Below are 21963 nucleotides of genomic sequence, written 5' to 3' on the forward strand. Positions count from 1 at the left end.
TGGCATCATGGTGAGTGTCTGTGTAACCTACTTGCAACATTAGTACTTACGATCCAACCAAATACTTGTAATGGGTTCCCAAGATACAACATTGAGTACTAACAATCTGGGTTTTCTTGTGATTAGAAGAACACCATCCATTTAAAAACTACACTTCGCACTTGCTGTAACACTAGAGATTAGAGGGAAGCCAGAGAAGATTTGTTTTCACCCAGTTTTATTACTGTGTGTATTTGACATGACTTTCCTCATCATTTACCTTCCCTTTTTTTTTTTTGTTTTTTTTGCCAAAAGAACAGAGAAGACACACCTTTCCTTTAAAAAACACAAAAGTGATTGTAAAACCTCAAACTGATCGGGGAACTTGGGGACGGAGGAGCAGGTGTGATACCTGAAACTACTCATAAGAAGTTTGTGTGTGTGTGTTTGTTTGACTAGATTGCAAGTTGATGGTGTTAGTTTTAAAGAAAGCACTGGGGCTGTGATCCAGCCACCACTCCTGATATTCTCCATTAATAAGAACCAAGTGTCTTTAAAGAAAATGCCTGAGTGTTAATATATTTGAAATGCAACGCAGTTAGAATGATAGCTTTAAATATTTGTGGATTCTACAGAAAATGTATTGGAAAGACATTAAAGGTGTGAATAATACTGCCAGAAAGCTTAGTTACAAACAAGTCTAAGATATACCCACAATTTACGTCCCATACTCTCTGGATCTCTGTCTCAGAAGGTCTTGGTATCCTGAGGATGAGAAGGGGAACTTTTTAACTAATGTTACCATGAGATTCCTTCATCATCCACTTCTTTCTTCTGACACTGATGACCAAGTCGGACGATGATTCTGTCAGGCACTCCATCCTAATTAGTTCATTTCAAATTAAAAATTAGAATAACCAATGCAGAGAGATTTTTTTTTTCCCATGTGTTGCATAATTAGATTAAAAAAGGACTTTCTCTTATTGCTCCTGGAATTTAAAACCTTCATTCCTTTGAAACTGTTCCATGGTAGACTTGGATTTTAAGTGCTGAAAAACTGAAATGTACATCTAAGTGTGATGCCTTACAAAAAAGCTTCTGTGTACAACTAAATTTCTTTATTTGCCCTGTTTTCCATTGTCTGAAATAAGAAAATGACAGAAATAGAGAGGGAAACGAAAATCATAGCCTGTCAAACTTGTTCAATTTGTTTCTTCTATGCTGAGAGAATTGTTCCCAAAAACATTCCCACTTGCCCCGTTACACAACTGTCCTATTAGGTGCTCTAATGTCTCTTGGCAAAAATAAATTCTGATGTGGTCAAAGAACTGAAAACTACAGTGGTTTGAAATTGAATACATGAGTGATTAAAAAAGCACTGCTGGTCTGAGCAGCCAGTAACAGTTTTAAAGACTATATCTTTTGAACTACCAGAACCAGAAATGACACACCATTGGAGAACTGTGAATCCTGGCTCTGGAGGTTCACAAGGTATTGAAACTTTAAAATAGTCTCATAAAACTTAGTAAAACTAATACCTGTACTTCCACTGCCCTCTTCCAGCAAAGTCTGAGAGGGTGCTGAGTCTCAGGCTGCTGCTGTGCATGCAGTGACTGCTTATGCACTCAAAAGGAGCTATGGCACAGAAAAGCTGCTATTGAAAGTGCACCAGGAACAACTTATTACAGCAGTAGTTTAGGACTTAAAGTAAGTGTGTGTGTGTGTGTGAGAGAGAGCGAGCGAGAGAGCTATGATAGAGGCACAGATATTTAATTTTTGTGAAATTATTATAAATGTGTACATTAACAGTCAGTGACATAGCAAAAACACTGAAGGGGTGGGAAGGAATCTTAACTAATTAGGTGAACCCCCCAGTAACGTTCCATACTTATAATCACTCAGTGCTAGAAACGCTTGTTGTACCATTACACATACTTCCAAACACTTGTTCAGTACCAGTGACCAGAAGGCAAAGTCTCCAATTCTTGTAGTCCCAAGTGTATTGGAGTTTTTTCCACATTGCTGTGGGTATTGTTCTTCACAACACCAAATGTTTTAATTCCCTCCCCACATTCAAATACTTGTCAAAATGATATCATTCAATCAAATTCTTATTACAACTTACAGCTGGAATATTCATCACATTTTACTCTTAAACTCTTCCTTGTTCTCATTTTAAATCTCTGGAATATGTTTGTATGGAAGGAATATGATGTGCAGGCTGTCAGTGCTGTTGAGATTAGATCCATTGGGTACTGGATTAAGCAAAAAAACAAAAACAAAACCCCTATGGTTCCAAAAAATTAAATACTGAATGAAACTTTAATGCCTTATTAAAGTGCTTCATTTACATAACTGATGTAGTTTTTGGCAGCGGGTCCCAAACTTTTTCTGTCACTTGCCCCCCCGCCCCCTTTTTTTTTTTCCTAGGTTTTGCCTGGAGGGATTCTCTGATTTGAATCTGATTACCCTGTGAGTTATTTACCATCCTGATTTTACAGAGGTGATCTTTTACTTTTTCTTGAATTAAAATTCTTCTTTTAAGATCCTGATTGCTTTTTCATTGTTCTTAAGATCCAAGGGTTTGGGTCTGTGTTCACCTATGCAAATTGGTGAGGATTTTTATCAAGCCTTCCCCAGGAAAGAGGGTGTAGGGCTTGGGGGGATATTTGGGGGGGGGAAGACGTCTCCAAGTGGGCTCTTTCCCTGTTCTTTTATTTAACACTCTTGGTGGTGGCAGCATAGGGTTCAAGGACAAGGCAAAGTTTGTACCTTGAGGAGGTTTTTAACCTAAGCTGGTAAGAATAAGCTTGTGGGGACCTGCATGAAAGACCCCCTATGTGTACCCTAGAGTTCAGAGTGGGGAAGGAACCTGTCCGTGCTCCCCTCCAAGACTGCGGTCAGGAGCTAGATCTAGGGGTTTGTGGCTGGGGGCTAGGCTGGGGCTGGGGGCAGAGTGGGCCTGGGTGGTGCTCCCTCCCCGCCCCCACATGGGTGCTGGCCTGGGCCCTGCTTTGTCCCTTTGAATGTTCTTCCGTGCCCCCCACAGTATGGGGAACACTGGTCTATGGTGTAAATTGGTAGCAAACTGTAGTGCTGACTTTTTTTAGTTTAAGATTTTGATCTTATCAGAATTAAGCAGGAGAACAGCTTGCATGTTCTCACTGATATTAAGAAAAATCCTATCCTCTTAATTTTAATACTCAGACTTCACAAGAAACGTGCATTTCTTTCCCCCCCAAAATCTAAGCTTAGAAGTGGAATTACTCAAATCTTTTTTTTTCATATTAGTAAAAAAGTAATCTGAAGGAATAAAGAGGCACCTGTTCCACAAGGGAGAAGTTGCTATGGTAATTCAGTATAACCGTGCCATAGAAATAAAACGTGATACATTGGTAACATTCTCCTAGCTCATGAGCTGGATGGGAAATAAACATTGATTAGCCTTTGGCTAGAAAAGACTGTCATGCTGTTCTCATTTGTGTGCTCTTTTCCAGCTGTTAAACCAAAGCTGGGAAGTTTGTGTGTTTGAAACATAGTAACTATCGTTTTAATTATAGCTGGAGTTGATATTTAAATGGCAAAGACTATTTTTTTCTCGATGAGACATATTGAACTGCTTCCAAATGGCTATATGCTACTGTGCATCGCAGAGATTTTGACTGTTCTACAGTACTCTGCAGTTTCGTGGTAAACCTACCACCAGAATATCACACTTTCTACATTGTTTCCATCCCCCATGGTAATAAGATCAGAAAAGAGCATGTCCTCCAGTCTTACCATTAATTTTGCATGAGAACTCACAGTATCATGTCAATTAACATTTTAGAATTGAATATGTTGGCAAGTTGACAATCTCCTTTGGGATTCTATTCCACTGCTCAGTTGTTTTGTACTACGGATTTTTTTAAACTTTCCCACCATCGCTTACATCAAAGCAGCTCTCATCAATGCGATGTTTTAAAAACACTGGCAAAGCTCCTCAAAAACAACAAGGAGTCTGGTGGCACCTTAAAGACTAATAGATTTATTTGGGCATAAGCTTTCGTGGGTAAAAAACCACTTCTTCAGATGCAAAGCTCCTGTGGCTGTCAACGCCAGTTCACTCTTGTTTGATGTAAGCAACAGTGAGAAATCTTTGCAAAAAAGTCTTGTTTTAGACAAGGCCTGTGAAGAACTTTTTCCTTATTTTTTTCTGTTTATAGCTATAGGCCGCTGTTTGTTGTCCTGAGACTGTAAGTTGCCTTCGCTTGAACAGGTACTGAGCATCATGTGGCCCCTCCCTCTTTTTTTAGACTCCAACTTCAGCTCCCCAGAATTCATTTTATTGAAATAAATCATACTTCTTATTTTTTGTTGCCCTTTCTATACTTTTCTCAACCCTTTTTTTTAAAAAAAATTGATTTCTTGCTGATTGGACTGGTCGGGGGATTGATAATGGGGTATAGTGCCTTTCACGTTGGTCAGTTGAAGTCCTAGAACCAAGTGACCAAAATCTGCCCGTAGACATGTACATACAGCTCTTGTTGACTTCAATGGGAATTGCACCTCCATATTTAAGGGCAGAATTTGGCCCACTGGACAAAGATGGAGGCCATCTTGCCAACACAGAATTGCACTTTAGAGCAGCTCTGTCAGTCAGTATTGACTCAAGAGTTGCTTGAGGCATGAGAGTTGACTGTTTCAAAAGAAATACCTATTTGTGGTTAAAAAATAGTAATCAGTGTTGCTGATTTGTAAAGATAGGTCTGAACCAAATCCCACATCCAGATACCCCCAAACTATTTGAACTTGGATCCAGACTTTGCAGCTTGAGTCTCTCTGCTGATCATTAATTGGTAAATTCACAGCTATGCACATTTCTTGGGTATCAAGAGATCAAAGAGGAATAACAAATTAAGTAGGCACCCTAATGCTAGAGGTTGGTCAAACACTGACTGACATGTGGACCCACCAATGAAAGGAAGTATGGATTTTGGGTTTAGCATAATCTAAGGTTGTGTCTAATTCTGTTGCTCTGGGACTGGAATATCATGGTAATGAGTATGGTATAAATACCTAGATATGGCATGAAGTCTGCCCAGAGGAGGTTGAAGCCATCCAACAGGGCTCACAATTTATTCTTTACCAAGAGGCATATAGTCAGCTTGTACAGTGCTGTCAGTTATTAGGGTTCACAATGTAGGGACAATTTTAGACCATGAGCTGATGTTTCAGCTTTCTTGTGAGAAAGTAAAAACGATTCTTCATTGTAGGAATAAAAACATTTACAAGCTTCAGTGTCTTCAAAAGAAGAATAAGGGATAGTTCTAGGCTTGGTTTCATCTTGGAATGAAGACAAAGAAGTGCTTCCTTCAGAATCTTTCTGCCGGAAATATGGTATCTGGTTTATTTAAATGGTGTCCATTACCTTTCTCCTTTTCCAACACTGTCTCTACCTCCATTTAAAATGTTTCCAGAATAAAAAAATTAACGTTTAAGGGGTATAAACTTTTAACCAAGATGAACAAATGTGGCCTTTTAAAATGTTTAGATTCTTGTAGCTCTGTATTTTATTTTCAGTGGCATATTTTGGTAAGTGAATGAGTCATGTTGATCTTCCTATTTTGTAAGTAACTTGAATGTCCGTTTTACTAGTGCTTGTTGGGATTGAAAAGTGGTCACCTAGAGTGTGTGTAATGGGCAAGAATGCTGTTTTATGAAAGTTAATGGACTAAAATTTAATTGTTAAACTAGAGCAACCCCATTCACTGACTTTTAAGAGTAGGATGTGGTTTTAACTACTTCAGCAGATATATAGATTATATTTACTAAACTCACAGAGTTAAATAAAAGCATCTGCTCTTGCACAGTAAAATGATGAAAATATTTCACAGGAATGCGCTGTTTGCCTTTTTGGTAGGATGCATGAAGCCATACAACTCAACATAAACACGCTTCTGCCCACTGACCCCAAATCCTTAGTATCAAAGAATGGAGTTCATACTGAGTATATTCCACCACAGAAGCTTTAGTTTACAGTTAAAATTGTTGGAGGCCATTTCCTAACACAATCACTTAAAATCGAGGAAATTCAGTTCAGGTAATGAGCACATCCACACCAACTTCCAATGACATGACTGGCCACTGAAACATCCTAATACCCAAACTCTCACTTTCAGTTCCAGCATATGACCAACCACGGTGCGCTCATCCAATTCTGAACAATTGCACTCAAACTTAAAACTTGATCTTGGTGTGAGATCCTGCTGCCAGTGGATTTGTGACTGGCTGTGATTTGTGAAAAATGTCCAGGTTTATGGATCTTGGGTAGCAGATAGACTACACCCTAGGGGTGTGTCTGTGTAGATTTGTTCCTGTGCTCTAACAAGGAGTCTCTTGAGCAGATGGTGTAATTTCTTTTCTGGAAAAAGATCTCTCACTGTCACAGATCTTGGGAGGCAGGCCAGTCCTCACTTCCAGACAGCCCTCCAACCTGAAGCAAATACTCACCAGCAACTACACACCACACCACAGAAACGCTAACCCAGGAACCTATCCCTGTAACAAACCCTGTTGCCGCCTCCTGTCCCCATATGCACTCTAGCGACACCATCAGAGGATCCAACTACATCAGCCACACCATCAGGCGCTCACTCACCTGCACATCTACTAATGTGATATATGCCATTATGTGCCAGCAATGCCCCTCTGCCATGTCCATTGGCCAAACCAGACAGTCTCTAGGTAAAAGAATAAATGGACACCAATCAGACATTAGGAATGGTAACATGCAAAAGCCAATAGGAGAACACTTCAATCTCCCTGGACATTCAATAACAGATTTAAAAGTAGCCATCCTTCAACAAAAAACCTTCAAAAGCAGACTTCAGAGAGAAACTGCAGAGCTACAATACATCTGCAAACTCAATACCATTAATTTGGGCTTGAATAAGGACTGAGAGCGGCTGGGCTCACTACAAAAGCAATTTTCCCTCTCTTGGTATTGACACCTCATCATCAGTTATTGGGAGTGGACCACAACCACCCTGACTGAATTGGCCTTGTTAACACTGGTTCTCCACTTGTGAGGTAACTCCCTTCTCTTCATTTGCCAGTATATTAATGCCTGTATCTGTAATTTTAACTCCATGCATCTGAAGAAGTGGGGTTTTCTACCCATGATAGCTTATGCCCAAATATATCTGTTAGTCTTTAAGGTGTCACTGGACTCCTCGTTGTTTTTGTGGGTACAGACTAACATGGCTACCCCTCGAATACTCTACACTCCTAGTCCCCACCCAGTTTTAATTAATACAGTAAACATTGACAAATCACTTCATGAGAACCATAAAGGAAACAATTCTTGTGTGTCTGTGTGTGCGCTTTGCCGAGTATATCTTTTTTTCATACTGTATAAGGATGACCTCTGCAATTCCTGATTATTACACTCAAGCTTTTTATTTGTGTATTGTTTTGAAATTATAACTTTGAACTCTCAGTGACAGAAAAAGGTGCGTTAGGTATGCTTTGTACTGCCTTCAAATGTCATGCACTGTAGCCAGTGCAACTGGTAAAATACCAGTTAATTCCATATGGGCATGATCATTATATTTACTGTAGGACTAAATAATTGCTTGTTGCCAATGACTATAAAAAGCATGAATTTAACCAGCTGAACTGTAAGTTTGCCTTAACCGGAAATTTGAATCTATTATTGGATGTCTGCCTGTAAAATCTTCTTTTTCAAGCACACCAATTCTAATTTGCTGTGTGTGACAGAAATGTTTAAAGAGAAGTTTTGTGTATTAGCAGTGAGCTTGTGATCAGAATAGGCAAGATATCAGAGTGGGGAGATTCTAGAAAGGCTGTGTGTGTGTGTGTGTGTACATGAGGTTCTTCTGCCAATTACCTGACCTTACTTCAAAAACATGGTGGGACTAGAGGTCATTCCCCTACTGTGGAGCAAGTATGCCATTTCCTCCTCAGACTCCCTCTCATCCTCCTTACTTGCTCAGGAACAACCATGCTGCAGGAGAGGGTGCTATAATGAAAATAGAAGAAATTATATTAACTAAAAACAGACTCAGTCTGTTCATTGGAATGTCAAGGAATGTGATAAATGTACCATTTAGAATTCAGTTCTGAATACCAATCCTTATTTTGAAGGCACGTTTTCTTTCTGGACTACAAATGGTGAGGTCATACTAGAATTTTACCTTCACATGGATAAAGTAGCAAGTACTAAAGGACTATTTAATCGAGTGGAGAAGGGCATAACAGGAACTGTAAATTGAAGCCAGACCAATTTAAATTAGAAACGAGGCACACATTTTTAACTGTGACAAATCAGAACAAACTACCACGGGAAGTAGTGGATTCTCTATGTCCTGAAATCTTAAAGACTGGATGTCTTTCTGGAAGATGTCGTTTAGTCAAATGCAAGTTATTGGGCTTAATATAGGAGTAAGTGGATTGACCTCCTGTACAAAACAGGTCACAGAATTTAAACTAGATAACCTAATGGCCTCTTCTGGTCTTAAATCTATGAATTCACACAGAACACATCTTTTAAAAAATGTGTAGGTGGGTGGTATTTTGATGGAATGGGAGCATGAAATGTGGCAGGAATAGAGCAGATGGTGGCCATTGCAAATGGAGTATTAGAAGTTGCCTGTTACTTTACATAGTCCTGTTTTCCTGTATCTCCTTTGTGGAGGTTCTCAGCAGGGAAAATAAAAACAGCTTGAGATGGTGAAAGTATGAGAAGTTCTGCACTAATTATCTGCCTGGAAGAACTTGGAGGATCCAGTTCCAGGAGTGGAGAGGGTATATGAGCTTCTGTAGTAGTTGATGGGATCATGTATTTCCAAACTTGACAGCAAGTCCTCTTTCAGCCTTGCTTTTATGAAAGATTTTTGGCCATGATTGGTGGGGAAAGGGGAAAATAAAACGTAAAATTGTTGGTGTTTTTGCCCCACAATTCCTGGCCTATGTAGGTTACACATCAGTCTCTGATTACTTTAAAGGCATTGTAATAGACAGAATGAATTTGCCTTAAGGCTCTTTCCTGTGCTTTAAGTAGAAAGACTGAATGTGATTTGAAGATAGGTAAGAGCAACATTCTCTGTAGGAGACAGAGCATGGCATATGGACTGTCAAATACACTGTAATGTAAATGCTATGGCCACAGAACCCAGTGTGTGAGGTATTGTAATGAAGATATCTTACCTATAGACTGCTTTGTGGGTTTTTTTTGTTGTCTTTTTTTACATTATGGGATCTATTGCTCTTTGAAAATTGTATTGCACCTGCTTGAATGGCCATGTGACATGACTCTCACAGGCGCCATGCATGCCAAACACTTCTGTCCTGACCAGCAATAGTGAGTGGCATGTACATCTGAAATTCAGCGGGGACACCCAAAGGAGATGTAGAGGCTGGACAGTTTTATGGGGAAATGAACTGGGAGTGTTTTGGATGGGCTTGATAGCTGCCAACGGACAAAGGAAGGGCATCTGGCAAAACCACGTAAGCAAAGGTCGGCTTTACATTTCTTGCTGACCTTGAATTTTCATTTACTTCAGCATTAGAAAACTTTGGTATAAAGACTGCAGGATTGAGCCTCAAATAACAGGAATCGCCAACTGGGCAGTGAGTGGGAAGAGAGTAGAATGACTAAACTGAAATATCTTCCCACCCCCAGGAGTATATCCAGTGACCTGTTCACCATAACTGATATGACTGCAAATTCTTGTAGAACAGTCTAGAGCACAAAATGAAAGTCATCCTCTGAATGGACTGAACCTGTGGGAAGAGAGATGCTAATTTCAGATGTTAATGTTATAAGCTCAAAATATGTTTGCATATAGGAATAACTGACTTGTTACTGTCTGTAAACTTTTGTGAAAATTATTTGGTATCCTCTTATCTAGGACACTTAACAATGTGATACTGTGTCTTATTTCACGTATAACTTGTTTTATCTCTGTCTATGATGCCTGTTTAAAATGTTTTCCTAAATAGGATTAAAGCAAGCATTAGTGCTACAAAATTGTTAATCTGAATACATTATTTAATGTAAATGACAGATGATGTTTACCAACTACATCTGTATGTATAAAAAACTGAGATCTGAGTTTAGATTTCTGTGTGACTGCACCATGTCCTGTTCGTCTGTCCTCAGAGGCGTGTGTTCCACTGCTATCTTTTTGATAAGAACATGGATCCACTGCAGTACTGTGCAGTACAATAGGAGATACTTGATTAGTCTTATAAGTGCTTCTGCTCTTCAGTGTGCAGAATTGTGCTTGCTTGTGTTTTGTGGTTGAGCATATAATTGCGAAGGTGGATGACGAAACGAACCTTTTTGTTTAGAAACAAAATATTTTGGTTGTGTAACTCCATAATTCTCAATAGCAATTAATGTTGATTTTGTACAGACAATTCCAGTGTGTTCTTTAATAAGGCTCATCTTCGTGTATGGGGTTGGGAAGTCTTCCCTTGTTCTGTTCCCTCTCACCACTTGCTGCAAAACCCCCAGTAAGGTATGAGTAAGCACACTGGTTATCTCTGTATTTTGAAAATGTAAAATGTCGTGCTTCTCATTAAAGGAGCTAAATAAAAATAAATGGAGGCCAAAAAGTCTGCTCATTCTAGCTTTCTTCATAAGAGCCCTAGAGTCGCTGCTGAATAACTGAATCACATTTTTCTAGAATTCATATACTAGTGTTTAATTTTATTTTATTTGTAAGAGTAAATTGCTAAACGAAAATGTATAAGATTGTAACCTGTCTTCAGAAACTTTGCTATTTAAGTTGGGTAAAATACTTAATTGCTGCAGTAAACAGTAATGCAGAATAAATGGCTTTAAGTTGTGTAATACAGAGTTAAGTATTTCTTTATGCAGTGAATCTGATATAAAATTACATCTGTTTTGCAGGAGACCCTGTAGAAGGCCTTCGAGAGAATGATTACCTTGTGATTCATTCATGCCGGCAGTGGACAACAATTACAGCTCATAGTCTGGAGGAGGGTCATTATGTCATAGGGCCAAAGATAGAAATCCCTGTACATTATGCAGGTAAAGCTATCATTGATTTTTAAAATAAACTATCAAAGAAAATGAATTGCCTGTCAATTACATTGATCACTTCTTTGCTTGGCAGAGAGAAGCTAGATATCTGATGTTAGAGTGATTGTGGCTGAACCTTGTAACAGTATCTGAGAGCATAAGAGGAACTGAAACCATGCCCAGGGCTACTGCTTTAGATTGAATGCATTTGTATTTATTTAGGTAGCATGCTGGTAAATCACATAACTATTTAGTAGAGCTGTCAAACGATTAAAAAAAAATCGCAATTAATTGTGAGATTTAAAAAAAAATCATGATTAATCAGTTTTAATTGCATTGTTAAAAAAATAACAGAATATCAATTTAAATTCAGCATGGACGCATGTCCTCTGGAATGGTGGTCGAAGCATGAAGGGGCATACAAATGTTTCGCATATCTGGCATGCAAATACCTTGCAACATCGGCTACAACCGTGCCTGTTCTCACTTTCAGGTGACCTTGTAAATAAGAAGTGGGCAGCATTGTCTCCCATAAATGTAAACAAACTTGATTGGCTGAACAAGAATTAGGATTGAGTGGATTTCTGGATTCTAAAATTTTACATTGTTTTGGTTTTGAGTGCAGTTATTTATATTTATATATAAAATTCTACATCTGTAAGTTGCACTTTCACGATAAAGAGATTGCACGTATAATACTCGTGTCAGGTGAATTGAAAAATACTATTCTTTTTACAGTGCAAATAGTTGTAATAAAAAATAATATAAAGTGAGCATTGTACACTTTGTATTCTCTATTGTCATTGAAATTAATATATTTGAAAATGTAAAAAAAATCAAAAAATATTGAAATTGGTATTCTATTAACATTGCAATTAAAACTGCGATTAATCGTGACTTTTTTTTAATCTAGTTAATTTGTTTTGTGTTAATCACTTGAGTTAACTGCAATTGACAGCCCTACTATTTAGTAAAATAGGATATAATTTTGGAGTATAATTAATTGCCAGTAGTTATCATGTGAACTCGTTAACAATATTTCATAGTATTTTTGAATACTTTTTTAGTAGTAGCGCAAGTGAAATAGGACAGAGATGGAATAAATTTTACACTTAGCGGCATATTTTCGTGGTAGGGGTTTACAATAGTACCCCAGTAACAGCCAGAGAGTGATAATATAATGCTATGATTTTATAACTCGACAGCAATACCTTCCTGCTACAGACGGCACAAAGTCTGCTTCTTTTACTGTTACACATAAACGTGGTATAACTAATTAATATCACTTCCAAGTTATTTTCGTTGTGGCAAAGACTGTTTTAGTACTATTTTGTATTACCTAAGAATTTGCTGTATTTTTTCCCAAATTGGACAGGATAACATGTTTAGCATTTAAATAATATCTATCATAGGAAGATATATAAACTCCTCTCCGTGGGGGAAAAAGCTGGTGGGGGCTAGGGGGAGGATGGGAAGTACCATGGACACCTTGAGTTATAAACACTAAATATGAGAAACAAAATTGGAGCCACATTTTCCTTTTCTTTCCTATATTGTGTTGACTAGATTACTGTCCTTTTGTTAACGCAGTCTTTTTGGTTCACTCTAATACATAACTAATGTAATAAAAGTATACTTAGTTGTGGAAGAACTCGCTGGCATTAAAGCAAAAAGTTTTGAATATGAAAGACTTGCAGCAGTGATATGCTATATCTCAATGATGGGACTTACTCTAGTTTTTCCCCATTTCTATTTCTCCTTGGAGTTTGGAAGCTTAATTTAAAAAGCTACATTTATATTCTTCAGAGTGAAGGCACATAAAGTATATGATAACATGTGTGGCATTAAACTTGTTTAGTATAAACAGTGTTTAGTTTATGCATAGTAACAGCAATCTCATAGACCCCCCTCACTGCCTGAGCTGTAATGCTTTGGCCAAATAAACACTTAGCTTTCTACATGCTGAATGTGTGTTCTGGAAGATGGTGAACATAAAATTAACTAATTTTTGGCACAAAGGAGTGTTGACATCTCAAGGGGTTTATTGATGCATGATTTATTACTAGTGATGTCTTTTTGCAGTAGTTAACTTATTTCCTGTTTTTCCTTGAAATATTGGTTTCATTAATTCTGAATTTGAGGTTAGGGTTAGATCCTAATCTGTTACACTGGCATGAATCCAGAGTCACTCCACCCTATGTAGTAACTCCAGATTTACATAGATGTCACTGAGATAAAAATCTGAAATAATTAGGCTATACTCCAAGATCCCATAGAAGTCTAGTTTTGCATAAGGACTCTATCAGTATAGGATGTGTCTAATACCAACAAAAAAATGTGTGTTTAATATGCATAATACACTTTGCTACCAGTAAAGAAACCATCACAGGAAAAATAAAACACTTACTAGAAAAGTAAAGCCATCTTTTCCCTCCTACTTAAGTGTAATTCATTATATTGTAAGCTAAACATAAACATTAAAATGGGTATAGAAAAGTTCTGATGAAAAACTAAATACCAACTTCTGAATTTTACCTTAACTAATGAAGAATTTCAGAGCTTACTCTATATGAGGTGAACATACACACTTGCTGGGTTCTGACACTGTCCTGAAATAGCTTTAGACATTAGTTAGAAATTATTTTGAAAATATGCAATGTTACAGGTGATGATGCACTGGGAAAGAAGAACTTGTGTAAGTGTGTGTGTAGCCTTTTCTCAGAGAAGTTTTCGTAATCTACTGCTTGGATGGTGCGTTTATGTGGATTTAGTGGCAGCTTCTCCACACTAACGTACTCAACTGCCAGCCCTGATCCAAATGTTACTAAAGGGTATGGTCTTCATCTGTAGTTGGTGTTGATGTGTACTGGAGGTATATTTACCTACTAGCCAATTTATATAAAAAATTCTGATTTGTAATTGTAAAAATGCCCATCACTTGGCAGGTTGTTTGCTGTGGATTTACACCATTTAGAGTTGTCTTAATGGCCACTCTAAAGCTAGCCTCTGAAGGATTAAAAATGTCTGTTGGTGCTTTTTGTTATCATGTGATCTAAATGTTGTACTTCTATAAATCTTGGCCATCTAATGCTTTGCTGACTACTGTTTTTTTAAATGAATGCTGTAATTTTAAGCTCCTATGAATTGGGAACATGCAGTGTGAACACCACACTAGCATTTTGATATTGATTATTATTAAAATTTTATACAAGACCTATAGAGTTCCTTTGGTTGTTAAAATAGCAATTTTTTTTTTAAGGGTGGAGTGGCTTTTTCTGTCCAAATTATATTAAAGTAACTTGCATCATGATCTTTGAGTGCAACTACTGAATGAGAAGGGTAGGTTGAAACTAATTTTATTCTCCTGGATTATAGGTTTAATTACGTATACGAATGATAGTTTCATGGTAACTGCTAGTATTGAGCAAGCATTATTTTTGCTACCCCCTCAAAATTTGGTACAAACACTGTTTTTTAGAAAGTTAAGTATTAATATTTATTTCACCCAAAACTTTTTTAGCAGGATGGAAATGAATTATCGAATGATGACTCCTGGGTTTAGCTCTACTGTCCTGCTGACCATCACTTCCAGGGTTTTTCCACTGCTTCAATGTAAATATTCTACTGTGGATGGTTACAAGGTTAGATTTTTGTTGTAGAGGAACAGTTAAGTATGACACAGCTGTAAGTCTGTGAGTGTTCCCTTTTGAATACTGTTTCCAGTCTGCTTCCCTGTAGAGTAAAAGCTAAAGTTAATGTAGCGTCTAGTTCAATTTTCATATAATTAAAACAAAATGGCTAATGTGATCTGGCTCCTAAAACAAAAGATAAGTCTTCACATGCATGTTAAATGAAGGGTGGGTCAAAATTAACATTTTGATTGTGAGTTCTGTCTTAATGTGTATGAATAGAATCTGGCTTCATGAGAGTTTAAAGATATTAGATTACTCGGTATTGGTGTTAATTGCTGTCTAGTGTGTATGTCCTTTCCCAGGGTAATTGGTACCCACCATCTTATTTCATAAACGAAACCTATCAAGGAGGCACCCTGTTGTAAAATAGCTTTATAAATGTTTAAAATACACCTAGTCCTAGACGAACACCCCGAACAAATGGACATCTGTCTCTGTAGCATCTTCAACTGATTGTGTGAATTATGCATGAGCCAGGTTGGAAAAATGAATAACATCAGCTCAGGCAATGGTCTATAGCTTTCCGGATGTTAGCAAAAAGTAGTCTGTTTGGGGGGGGAATCTGTCTTATTGTCTATGTTGGGGCATAGGACTGAGGGACTTCAGTGATTAGACTTTCATTTTGAAACAAAAGGGACTCTGGAAATGGAAAGCATGCAGAAGCAGACTGCAGTATACTGCTTCTTATCAACATTGATTGCCTTCCTCATCCCCATCTGTGGTGGTCCCCTTGGAGTCGGTCGAAAAGGTGAATTTTCTTGTTTAATGAATGATGGCTCCATAATCAAACACTTTGATCCTCAGTGTGCTACACACCGGCACTTTACATAGGCTTGAAAGGGAGTATGTAATACACTGGCTGCTGCATGTGCTCATTTGTCACTGCACTGGCTATACAGGCTTCTACTATCTTGGAACTCCTTTAGGTGTCTTTTTGCTCAAGAAGTAGAGGCTTTTTGATGCTGAGGGTCCCAGGTTCAGTCATTGCTGATGACCATAATGTGTCTGTGTGTGGTTCATTATACCTCCATGTCTTTTCTTTGAAAGTCCCTAGAAGTGGACACGTTACTTAGACTTGTCATTCTGCAGGCATGACATGTGGAGCAAGGACTTCAGTAATTCTAAAAATTGACAGAGCCATGTTTTTTTGTTAGTTTGAAAAAAAAAACAAAAAAAAACACAAACTTTACAGAACAACAAAGATGTTGTTGTGGGTAAGTATAATACAATATAATACGTGAAGGGTGTGGAGAAAGCCAATAAGGAAGTGTTGTTTACCCCTTCGCATAACACAAGAACTAGGTTCACCCACCTAGTGACATTAATAGACAGTAGGTTTAGAACAAACATAAGGAAGTATTTCTTCACACAACACACAGTCAGCCTGTGGAACTTGTTGCCAGAGGATGTTGTGAAAGCCAAAAGTATAATTGGGTCTAAAAAAGAATTAGATAAATTCATGGAAGATAAGTCCATCAATGGCTATTAGTTAAGATGGGCAGGGATGCAACCCCATCCTCTGGGTGTTTCTAACTGACTGCTAGAAGCTGGGACTGGATGACAGGTATTGGATCACTCAGTAAATTGTCCTGTTCTGTTCATTCCCTCTGAACCATCTGGTACTGGCCACTGTCAGATGACAGGATACTGGGCTAGATAGACCATTCATCTGACCCAGTATGGCCATTCTTATAAAGGGGGAAAAAAAGCTGGGGGGGAAAGAGCTAGGCAGGGAAGGGAAACTTATGTTGAAGATAAACAAGATAAACTGAAGGGTCATTTAACCAATTATACCTCTGCCCCCACCTCTTTGCTGTGACTTCCCATTCAACCTTCTCTTGCAGAACAGGACCTGTAGGATTAAAAAAAAATGTAATATAGGGTCTTAAATCAGCTGTACCTAGGTGACAGCTTGCTTGCCTCATTTGTTCTTCCGACTACCATGTTTGATGAGCTTCCTCCGAGCAAGAACACTCCTCCGAAGAGAGATGTAAAGCAACATGTTTTAAAAACTAAACCTTTTTTAAATTTTGTCTCGCAGCTTGGGGGGATACCTCCTTCTGCATATGAACATACAGATGGCAGCTATGATGTAACTAGTAAAGAAGAAAACACTTTCTAATTTTTTAAAATAAAAGAACATCACATTCCAGGGTGTGTTACACTGTCATGTATTTTGGGTGTTGGAAACATTCTGCCTTTGACCTCATGCCTCACAGCATAGTGGAGGTGTGCAATTATTGCACTCTAATAACACATGCCCTGTCCTGTTGCTTACCTACATGTTTTGATAGCTATCAGAGTCTCTCTCTTAAACAAAGCAATGATAGAAAAATTTTAAACTGAGCCTTTGACAGGTGAGGTGGCTGGGATGAATAAGTCAGAAACCTCTTTGCTGGTTTAGTAGGATGTTGTTGTATGGTAGCGCTAAAGCTTGTTAATACTAGTTAGACTTGTTAATCATGGCCGAATACCTCATAGGCTTGTGTTGCTCATTTGTTTCCTGCTAATGAGGAGGATGATACTGGCTAAGGGCCCTCTCATAAGTGAACTTGCCTCTTCAGTTGTGGAGCTGGAGAGCTCCAAGGATATGTCTACACCGTGTTTTAAAACCCATGGCTGCAAATCTCAGAGCTGGGTCTACAGCAAAGATCCCCAAACTGTGGGGCATGCCCCCTTAGAGGTGTGTCAAGGAACTCTGGGGAGAAAGGGGGCGCAGCAGGGCCGGGACCAGCCCCCACAGGGAGCGGGGAGGGAGCACCACCCAGCCTCTCTCCGTCCCCAGCTCTGCTTGGGCCCTTCCCCCAGCTGCGTCCCCTTCACCTGGCCCTGCCACTGGCCCCGTCTCAAGCCTTGGCATGGCTCGCTCCCACCCCCACCTCTACACCTGGCCATGGCCCCTCTCCTGCCCCCAGACCCACCCCCAGTTGCAGCACCAGCTTCTGCCCCCTAACCCCTGTCCACGTCACTCCCGCCCCTCCCCCAGCAGTCGAGGCCCGGCTTCCGGCCCCAGCTGTGCGGGGAAGGGAACAGTGATAAGGGGTATATGTGGTGTGACCTTCAAAAGTTTGGGGATCATGATCTACAGACTCAGGCTTGTGGGGTTTGCCCTATGGCACTAAAAACAGCTATGTAGTTGTTTTAGGCTCGAGCTCTGTGGGTTTCAGATCCCAAGCTCCTGCCCGAGCCCAAATGTCTACACAGCTGTTTTTATCGTCCTAGCACAAGCCTGAGTCTTGCTGTTGTGATTTTAAAATGTAGTGTAGGTAGACCCTAAGACTCCTGTGATCTGTGGCTTTGGACGCTGCTCCTATTTCTAAATGACAGGTTTCAGAGTAGCAGCCGTGTTAGTCTGTATCCGCAAAAAGAAAAGGAGTACTTGTGGCACCTTAGAGACTAACAAATTTATTTCAGCATAAGCTTTCGTGAGCTACAGTGAATGCATCCGGTGAAGTGAGCTGTAGCTCATGAAAGCTTTTGCTCAAATAAATTTGTTAGTCTCTAAGGTGCCACAAGTCCTCCTTTCCTATTTCGAAAAGTTCTCTTGCCTCCTGGACTCAGATTTGTGATTTGGACAGCACTTCTGCCATACGCTGTATGGCAACTGGATCCTTGGGAATTATAAGGAATGCACAGTGTCTTCATACCGTGGCACTTACATACCAGTCTAGCTACTTTCTTAAAACATTCGACAAAGAGAATTATTAAATGGTCATACTAAGGCTCTGGCTTGTCCAAAGGTCACAAGGAGCTTGGAATAGAGCTGTGACCTTATCTTCCCCTCTGCACTATGCCAACCCTACTAGACCTCCACTACAGGCTAAGTATGCTCAGTGTCTCCCGGATGCCTTTAGAGGAAGGAGGGGACACTGGATTCTTCCTTGGCTGACAGTCTGAAGGTCTTCACTGCCAAAATTCAGCCATTAAAAAGCCAGGACAACTTTTCGCTTAAGCTTCCCACTCTGAATCCACAATTGAGGGAAGCACCCCCTCCACCATCTCCCAAATATTCAGTAAAGGGCAGGGGCCTCTAGTGTCTAGCTATTTGGCTTTCTATGATACCAAACAATTTACTTTCTGCCCGTGGAACTGTACAGCCCTAGGTCGTAGTGACTCCTCCTTAAGAGGTTCCAAGAAAAAAGGATGAGACCTAGAACAGGGAGTAGCATTGTTGTTGCGTGGAGAGTTTATTCACATGAATTCTTCGCTATATGCAGCTGTACCACTCCCTGCCATGAAGCAAGATGTTCTGCTTCTTAATTTACTTTGTACCCTGCCTGAGATAGTGTAGCTGACACCCAAATAGCACATGGCTCTCTTGGGGCTAACGTGCCCTAAAAGGCGGCATAACTTTCAGAAAGAACAGTACCCCAATGCAGTATTTTTAATACATGACGTGTAACCCCCTCCCCCCCCCAAAAAAAAAAAAAAAAAAGGCAAGTAAATGTGTGCCACTTGCAAAAGACACTTACACATCTGATGGCCCAGTAGCCAATGCTGTTCTGTGGAACGCTACCTGTGATGTTGATCCCTGTTGGTTTCAGTGCCATTTTGGAGACTTCACAGTTGCTAAGGTTTTTCTTGCAATTAGTGCTGATAAAAGTACAGTCACAGACATGTAGTCATACATAACTGTTAAGAGAAACATCCAATTATAATAACTCTATTTTAGTTTTTTAACTCAAATATTTGGTTAGTTGAATAAAGGTCCATGAAAATCATTTATCCATTCCTCCCCAGAAGCAAAGTAAAAGTAAAGAAGGTACAGGTTTGGGGTGGGTTTTTTGATTCTTCAATTACAGAAGCAACTAAAAGAGCCCCGACTTTCCAATAGTGGTTGGCCCTAATTTAAATATTTCTGTAGCCTGAGACTTATCTTTTCCTGATGCTCTTTGGGGTTCTCTCGTTCCCTGTGCTTCAGCAGACAGCCTCATTCTTGTATCTTCTCTTGGGAACAAGTGTCCTGCACCCACATCTTCTTAATAGACTGATCAGATAGGTATCCCGTATGAATGTAGCCTTAATACCTCATATTAAAGTCCGAGATGAATTAATTTTTCTGTTTGAAAGCTAGGATTCCCAGCTGGGTTTTAAAAATAGTTCTCTATGGAAAGCAGATTAAATGTCCTAATGAAAGCCTTCAGCTCCTCCAAAATCTAAATTTTCATTGAGGGCAGATGGGAAGAGAGACAACTAAATTTCTAGCCTTTCTAATTGGAGAAGATAACTGGCAAAACATGGAGTTTGTGGCCAATACAGCATCTTCCTCCTGATTCTTCAGGCAGCTCTGTGCCTCTGCTGTTGCTCTAGCTTTGCGAACTTGCAGCTGGATGAAAGCTTACCAGGGTCTTGTCAGTCTTCATCGGGATTTTTTTAGATTCCTTTGGGCAGCAATAAAACTGATAAAAAATTTGGTTCAGTTTCACTCTGTTGCTGCTTAGGAAGGAACAACAAGACACATATTGAGGATGACGACTTAAAAATAATGATCAAGGAAAGGGTAGAGTAGCAGCCCATCTCAGCAGCCAGGAGCCTGGGGGAAGGGTTAGAGAGGAGTGGGAAGTATTTTCCTTCCCTCACTCCGGTCCCAAAGGGAATGGTTACTGGTTTTGGTGAAGCTGGCAAAAATGGTAGGTATTACTTTCTCTGCAAAAACGAGAATCCACAGTCTCCTTTTATAGTAGGCAGACAACCTGTTCTTTGGTTAAAAACTCTTGCTATGTCTTCTTTCCTTACAGACAAATATTATGGATTGAAGATGCATATTGGTAATGAAGGTCTAGGTGAACTATTCATAACTAACTACAGTGTATGTGTTTATCGGGATAGGAAAGAAAGCAAACGCTGCTGCAAACGAAGCTCTTGCAAAGAATGATGTAGTAACTGGTAGGGTTCTGGTTTTAATTCAAATACAGGATCATGTAATCCTTATTTTGCTAGATCCATACTGTAGTATAGAACAGTGATGCAGAATTCTTGCAAGTACAAATATTTAAATGATTGTTTTGGGGGTAAGTGCTTCGTTGTGTGGATTCTTTTGCACATTCCTTCTTTCATCTTCTACTCTCCCCCCCTCTTTCTGTGCATTTTGCCTCCCTTTCAGGTTCCTCTTTTCACTCCCTTTCCTGCATTTTGGTCTCCTCTAGGTCCAAATCTATTTTTGAAAAAAGTGGTATAGGTTTCCTATCACAGATGTAGGAAATAGTATGTAAAACCCACATTGTCAGATTTACGTTGATTCACTTCCCAAAATTAGTTACAACAGCTCCTTCTCTAAACTAAAACGGGGAAGGGGTGGGAAGAGGTGGGGCAGGGGCGGGACCTCAGGGGGTGGGGCCGGGCCCGGGCAGTGAGGGGGGAGGTCAGTAATGCAGCCCTCAGGCCAATGTACTAGTCCTTATGTGGCCCTCGTGATCATTTGAGTGTGAGACCCCTGATGTAAAGCTAAGGCTTTGTCTACGCTGGAACTTTGTCGGCAAAACTTTGGTCGTTCAGGGGTGTGAAAAAAATACCCCGAAACAACAAAAGTTTTGCAATGAAAAGTGCTGGTGTGGGCAGGAGTGCGCTCCTGCTGACAAACAGTGGCTACACTGCTCACCTTTTAGCGTCATGGCTGTAGCCGCACAGCTGTCACTAAAAGGTGAGTCGTGTAGGCAGCCTAAGAGTAGAACAGGTGGCAATGGAAGGGTGGGCTAGACCATAAACTCTGAGGATTTAGCTTTATTCTGTAGGACCTATGCTCTGAAGAAACGCTATCAAAGCCTACAGCATTATTTTGGTTCAAGCAGTATATACAGATTTTTTTTTTTCCTGCACTTTGTTTTTTTTCCACTCAGCTTTTTTCTTATGTACAGGAATACTGCTCCTGTTATCAGGTAAACTGTAAAATGCTCTTTTTTTTTTTTTTTGATCCCAAGGGCAGAGCAGGTAGTGTGAAGGGAAAAGGCAGCATGCCTGGGTTTGTCACATGCAGGCTCCCATGCGAGCTTGGGGGGTGGGCCACCTGGCAGACAAGCTAAAACTTTAACAGAGGCTCTATTTTGGATGGTTGATGGAGATTCAGAAGATAAGGAAGAAATTTAAAACTAAACCATTGGGTAAGTTACATTTTGGGAAGGGGAATCATGACAATGGTGTCCTTCAATATTCCTCGAGTCAGTGGTTCAAAGGTCACTATGCTGTGACACTCACCTATGGTTAAAAGAGGAAAAATGTTTTGGGGTGTCCCTCCCACGTAGC

The 21963-nt window shown here is 39.6% G+C and overlaps 1 protein-coding gene across 6 annotated transcripts in view; it reads left to right on the forward strand.

The window, feature by feature from the left end:
- GAREM1 (GRB2 associated regulator of MAPK1 subtype 1) overlaps nucleotides 1-21963 on the forward strand; it is a 122885-nt gene that overhangs the window by 14377 nt on the left and 86545 nt on the right. For 4 of the 6 annotated variants that reach the window (XM_037892686.2, XM_037892685.2, XM_027821283.3 and 1 more), the window contains exon 2: nucleotides 10901-11041. In XM_037892686.2, the coding sequence (XP_037748614.1) occupies nucleotides 10901-11041 (141 nt within the window). Of the gene's footprint in view, nucleotides 1-10900; nucleotides 11042-14555; nucleotides 14674-21963 lie in introns of all 6 variants that reach the window. The other 2 variants (XM_037892687.2, XM_037892688.2) reach the window with 2 other exon arrangements.

Source organism: Chelonia mydas, chromosome 2 (assembly GCF_015237465.2).
Source record: "Chelonia mydas isolate rCheMyd1 chromosome 2, rCheMyd1.pri.v2, whole genome shotgun sequence".
NCBI lineage: Eukaryota > Metazoa > Chordata > Testudines > Cheloniidae > Chelonia > Chelonia mydas.